Source organism: Otolemur garnettii, unplaced genomic scaffold (genome assembly GCF_000181295.1).
Source record: "Otolemur garnettii isolate 467f Iridium unplaced genomic scaffold, OtoGar3 scaffold00091, whole genome shotgun sequence".
NCBI classification, from domain to species: Eukaryota; Metazoa; Chordata; class Mammalia; order Primates; family Galagidae; genus Otolemur; species Otolemur garnettii.
The window spans coordinates 6,914,060-6,920,659 of NW_003852486.1; the positions used below are offsets into that span (position 1 = coordinate 6,914,060).

Here is a 6,600-nt window from a genome sequence, read left to right on the forward strand (position 1 = left end):
CCTTAGCCACTTGAGCCACAGGCGCCAAGCCTACTATACTAATTCTCAAAAATGGAACCCCTCCATATAAACCAGTATCAAATTCAGGATAATGAGCCTGGTGGAATTATACAGTCTTCAGACACAAGAGAGGAAGAACAGGAAAGGGTGTCAGGACACTACCTCTCCTTATAGTAGGGGCCAAATCCATCCACAGGATAATTAGGGTAGATGAGAAGTAAGAATCCCTCTACTCACCTGCGCAGGTTCCATTTCTGCCATCACCAGGGTATCCTGAGGAAATAAAGAGGCTGTGAGAAATGGGCAACCATGGTAGGATTCTCATGGTGGGGATCCTCACCCCCCTGAAAGTGAGCTGGATTACCATCTCTTCTGCCTTGTTCTGCAGCAAGCTGATCTGAAACTGATTGTACAAATTCATCTCTTCAGACCTCAATGCTGCCTCATAGGTGCTTTGTGACTCTTGAAAATAACTGACCCTCCCTGAGCCTCAGTGTCCCCCATCTGTAAATAGAGAATAAGGAAATGGCTCCCCCCTCATAAGGCTCTTTTGTATAAAACAATAATACATAATAAATATAAGCTATTACTTTCCAAAAATTAATAGTTAGGTGTATGTTTTTGATGTAAATGAAATAGCACAGTTTCAAAATTTCAGGGTATATTTTTGTCTTAGGATTTTGAGAAATGTGATCTTCAAAATTTTCCATGGAAAGCAAACACTTAGAGGTAAATTAACATTAAACCAATTATAAAATATCTGTAGAAATTATAACTTACTATGCCAAGGGTGGAGGATTTGAACCTGGCCCCAGCCAAACTGCAACAAAAAAATAGCCGGGCATTCTGGTGGGGACCTATAGTCCCAGCTACTTGGGAGGCTGAGGCAAGAGACTCACCTGAGCCCAGGAGTTGGAGGTTGCTGTGAGCTGTGATGCCACAGAACTCTACTGAGGGTGACAAAGTGAGACTCTATCTCTAAAAAAAAAAAAAAGAAAGAAAGAAATTATAACTTACTGAATAATTTTGCTACTAATTGCCTATAAGTATGTACATACAGTAGAACCTTTGTAAGTTTACCACCCAAAGACTGTAATAAATTGGTCAACATATAGAGGTGGTCAACATAAGGAACTACTAGGCTTACGATATTAATACATACATATGAGTCATGCCTGATCTATGAAAATTAGGTCATCTTAAGGAAGTGGTCAGTGGAGGGAGGTAACCAACTATGGAGGTTCTACCGTATTTAGAAAGACATTGGTTAATTAGGACTTAAATCTTTAAGTGTTTCATACATTCTTAAGTTAATGAGTTATACAGAAGGGCCAGCAGGCAGGTCAACTACTGGTCCTTTCTGCTACCAGGCTTACCTGCTACACAATCCTCTGAATGGAGCTTGCTAGGGGACCCTGATTAGAGCAGTATATCATCCACTCTTGTTCTGACACTTGGAAAAGGGCAAGAAAACATGCCCTGATCTGGAACCCATCCCCTTCACTAACCCATATGACCTTTCTCTTGTTCCACAGAGAGTGTCCCTAAGAGTCAGCCAAGCCTTCAGGTGCAGAATTTAAAAGAACTTACATCTCAATCTCCATCCTTGACCAGCTCTTCACTCCATTTAGGCTTCCTGTTTTGTAGAAACAGGCCAGAATCATTCCTATGACAGGTCTGTGCCTTCCTAAAGGAATTACCAGGCTTATGGACCCATCCATAATCTGCCCTACAAGTCTCTGCCCTTTCCTCCCTCACCACAGAGCTCACATCTGCAATAACAACCTTCATGCTCCCCTACTCAATCTGATCCTCAGTCTGTGTGTGGTCCAGTCCACAGCCTCTAAACTTTTCCTATCTCCATCCCAATCCTCTTCCTCAGACTCCTTTAAGTCCAAGTGCCCATGAGACATACACGTGTTGACACATTTGAAAATCTCCACTATCTTCTTCCTTGAACTCTTCTCATTACACTGACTTTCACAACTCCATTCTTTCTAAAAGTTTGGGGGAAAAAACAAACCCTTGGGATGGCTCCTTTTGCTCACAGCAAGGCCTATCTTTCAGATCTACGCAGCATCTTCTCTCTACTATGAACACACTCTGGCCCGACCCCTACCACAGTTCTCCGGGGTCTATCGCTGTGGCCTCCGCACTGGTCTCCCTATGTCGGTCCCCGTCTCCCCGTGTCCACGCCCGTCCTCTTTTCTCAACCGTAAATTTCTAACTCCGTGGCATGTCGCTCTCCTCTGCCCTCCTTTCACAGCCTTCCATGGCTCCCGGCTGCCCGGGCTGACATCCAGCCGAGACCTCACCAAACCCTCTGCCACAGAAACAACCGCCCCGAGTGTTCCTCACATGGTCGACGCCCTGGCACCTACAAGCCTTCCCACGTGCCAACCCGGACAGTGACGCTTTCTCACACCTCATCACACTGGCCAAAACGGCTTCCCCCAGCCCAAGAAGAGAATGCCCCTCCCCGGCAGACAACAGGCCGCCCTCCCTCAGAGGTGGGGTCTGACTGGACGCTGCACCCACCTGAGTCCAGCTCATCAGGAAGAGCAAAGCCGGGAGCGCCTATGACAGGTAAAGCCACGAGTGCACTGCTGTTCCCAGTCTCTGTTAGTTGAACCTTATGCCCGCCTCTGCACAGTGGGAACCGAGCCTGATTGTGGTTTTTTTCCACTCCGTCACCTCCGTGACGTCCAAACGCTCCATAGGCCAGAAAGAGCAACCAAAATGGCACCTGTAACACGGCGGAAGTCCCGCCCTCACATCTGCGCGCTCACGTACGCGTCCTTTCATAAGCTTTCATTGGTTCAGTTTCACCTCCGCGAAGCGCGGGCCGTTCTGGGTTGTGAAGTTTCCATTCTGGTTTCAGTCTTGGAGAATTGATCTAAACTTATGCTGTTGATTTTTGTCCCTCTTGTACCTTGAGTGATAGTGGGAAACAAATGGCCCAGCTCCAAAGGCAGGACGGGGCTTGGCTAGATCGTAAAGGCGACGCACGCAGATTTTCTTGGAGTGCAGTCTAGGATACTAAAGAGAAATGTTAGGGAACCTGTCATTTCAGACACTATGAAGCAGACCAAATTACCAAAAGCTTACATCCAAAGGGACACACAATACCATAAAGGCATTCAGTGTCTACTCTTGCTCGTCAGCTATCTTGTCGCTTTTCAAACACAGGAAGAGTTAAGCTTCGGAGCCTGTTTAATAAGCTTCAATATGTTTGGTCTGGAAGAAAAAAAGACAGGGCCATGCTCGGGAATTTGCAGGAAGGACGGGTTACTGAAGTAGCCAGTGAAATTGCCTTTCATTGCAAGAGAAAACATCCTGTCACGCTGTATAGTTAATGATTGTATTCCTACCAAGAGAGCACCACTTATTCAAATAACATTTATTACTCTATATCTAAGATATTTTCTATTTATTTCAAGAATGTCAATCCTACCTAAAAATGAAAGTGACTGATCACATGCTATTTCCTGATAGGAGGTTGTCTGCCATTTTCACAAAGGGAGGATGTGTTCTTATTCTCAAGAAGAGGTGGGCAATTCTATAATTTCATCTTCTTTCCGTAGATCATCAGATCTACAGCATTCCTACGTTTTTGCCCAGAGAAAGAAATGAACACACCACTAACAAGTTAGTTTTAGTTTTTTGTTTTTGCAGTTTTTGGGTGGGGCTGGATTTGAACCCACCACCTCTGGTATATGGGGCCAGCGCCCTACTCGTTTGAGCCACAGGTGCCGCCCAACAAACATGTTACAGGTTATGTTTCCTCAGGTGGTTCAGTGCCATTTAAAATCCGCTTTCTGAAATGACTGTGGGCAAAAGGAGCTTAATTTAGTTAGCAGTTGTGAAGTAACAAGAAGCCAGGAGATTGTGCACAGTGTTGAGGGCATCCCTATTCTCACATCTCTGGAATTCTACCATCCATCAGCCACTGTTGTAACGTTTGATGCATGTGTGTGTTTCATGTGCATGAATTCCTGTACCCTAATCATATTGCATTATACACTTCAAGCCTGTATACCCATATTCCCAGGTACTACCTTCAAGTGCCAATAACTACTAATCTGTGAAACTTTATTTATTTTGAGACAGAGTCTCATTATGTCGTCCTCGGTAGAGTGCCATAGTGTCACAGCTCACAGCAACCTGAAACTCTTGGGCTCAAGTGATTCTCTTGCCTCAGCCTCCCGAGTAGCTGGGAGTACAGGCACCTGCCACAATGCCCAACTATTTTTAAAGATGGGGTCTCCCTCTTGCTCAGGCTTGTGAGCTTAGGCAATCCACCCACCTTGGCCTCCCAGAGTGCTAGGATTACAGGCATGAGACACGGCCCCAGGCCTTGGTTCCTAGCTTTCACTCCAAACCTGTTCCCTTTTTAATCCTGTTCCATACACATTTGGTGACCTTTCTAAATTTCAGTTCTCTCATACAAACCACCTGGCTTAAGGATTATAAGAAAGGAGGCTTGTAAATCCCCTCAACACATGGCATATCACAATAGTTACTCAATAAACTCTAATTTTCTCCTATCTTCTTTGCATATTATATAATCTTTGCATTTGAATTTTCCTCTTTTCCTTCCCTTTCCTCTCCTTCAAATCTTCCTTTAAAAAAATGTTCCCAGTATTTTCTCTGTAGAAAAAAATATATATAATAATTTATGTGTGTTATATATATATATATATATAACAATAAAAACTATATGGCACTTACTGTGGAAACATGATTATTATTTTAGAGATGCAGTCTCACTCTGTCACCCTGGGTAGGGTGCCATGGTATTCGAGCTCACAAAAACCTCAAACTCCACAGCTCAAGCAATCCTTCTGCCTTAGCCTCTCTTCTAAATAGCTGGGACTACAGGTGCCCACCACAATGGGTTTTTCTGTTTTCAGTAGAGATGGGGGTCTCACTCTTACTCAGGCTAGTCTCAAACTCCTGAGCTCAAGTGATCCACCTCCATGGCCATCCAGGGTGTTAGCATTACAGGTGTGAGCCACTATGCCAGGCCTTCCCTGTGGAAAATAAACATTTGAAATACCCAAAGAAAACCAACAAACTTTATGCAAGGTCAATTGGAGGAAAATTTAAAATATTACTGGATATACACAAGAATGGGTAACTAAACATATTTCTTGTTGAAAGACTGAATATTTTAAAGATGGAAAATTTTCAGAATAAAACATAAATTCAATGCAATTTCAATAAAAATTCTGAGGACTGCAGAACAAGCAAAATGAAATTAGAGGACCTTAATTTTTATTTATCATAATATACCAACTTTTAAACATTAAACATTTTCCATTGATTTCGAATGAAAACATAGCAAATGGAACCAAATGGAGAAAACATTACTTCCACATGCTGAAATAACAAAAACAGGTCTTAGTTTATCTATTTTTTCATATTTAATCAGTCCATATCAAAACTATCATTTTAACTATTATATAAATTTCACTTTTTTTTTTCTCTAATTAACTTCTTTTTATTTTTTTGAGACAAGAGTCCCAGTATATCACCCTCGGTAGAGTGCTGTGGAGTCACAGCTCACAGCAACCTCAAACTCTTGGGGTAAAGCGATTCTCTTGCCTCAGCCTCCCAAGTAGCTGGGACCACAAGCGCCGGCCACAATGCTGGCTATTTTTTTTGCTGCAGTTGTCATAGTTGCTTAGCTGGCCCAGGCTAGGTTTGAACCCGCCACCCTTGGTGTATGTAGCTGGTGCTGTAACCACTGTGTTATGGGCACAGAGCCCAATTAACTTTTTAGTTAATTCAACAAAAATGTACTAGAGACCTATACAGTTAGGCAGCACGGTTACTTGTGCAAGATGAACACTGCAACCTAACATCATCAACACTTCCCCTTATGGAGGTTAAACTGCAAGTAATATAGAAAATAAAGGAGGTAAATGTAATATTATTATTATATGCTGTACAAACAAATTAATAAAGCAAAAAACAAGATAAGAAAAAGTGATCCACTTAAGTCATACATCCTGTGCTCAAAGAAAGCACAACTTTAAGCAAGACATTTGGGTAAAGACACAAAGAGGGTGAGAGAAAAAACCAGAAATATATTTGGAACCAAGGGTGTCCACTGTTTTTTCTTTTCTGCCCCACACTGGAAGAATAAGAGTTGTCTTGGGTCATACATTAAATAGAAAAACACTATAAAAAACTGATGAGCAAAAAGAAAGGTCAGTGCATACTTTTCATGACATCTGACACCACAGGACCACAAAATGGTCCTCAAACAATTTGCATGTGGCCCATGTGCTGCAGATTGGACACTCCTGGAAAATGCCAGAAAATGGGGAAAGGGGCACAACCTCTAAATAGGAGTCAGGTTGGAACATGAGAGAAGCATCAATGAGGGTATTACGGCTGGAGTTTAGGATCAGGAAAAGAACTGCTAGCAAGGACTGAGGTCACCTGGGAAATGAAAAGGGCAGATCACACAGAGCCATAAGAAACTGAGAATTAGCTGGGGGTTGTGGCGGGCACCAGTATTCCCAGCTACTCGGGAGGCTGAGGAAAGGGAATTGCTAAGCCCAGGAGCTGGAGGTTGCTGTGAGCTGTGAC

At 43.0% G+C, this 6,600-nt stretch overlaps 1 protein-coding gene across 1 annotated transcript in view; it reads right to left on the bottom strand.

The window, feature by feature from the left end:
- Positions 1-928, bottom strand: part of LOC100951166 (zinc finger protein 548-like) — a 6,829-nt gene extending 5,901 nt beyond the window's left edge. The window contains exons 1-3 of the mRNA XM_012808635.2: positions 900-928; positions 365-504; positions 238-273 (exon numbers count right to left, since the gene is read on the bottom strand). Coding sequence (XP_012664089.2) covers positions 238-273; positions 365-421 — 93 coding nt within the window. The 5' untranslated portion in view covers positions 422-504; positions 900-928. The remainder of the gene's footprint in view (positions 1-237; positions 274-364; positions 505-899) is intronic.
- Between the last annotated feature and the right edge of the window lie 5,672 nt (positions 929-6,600).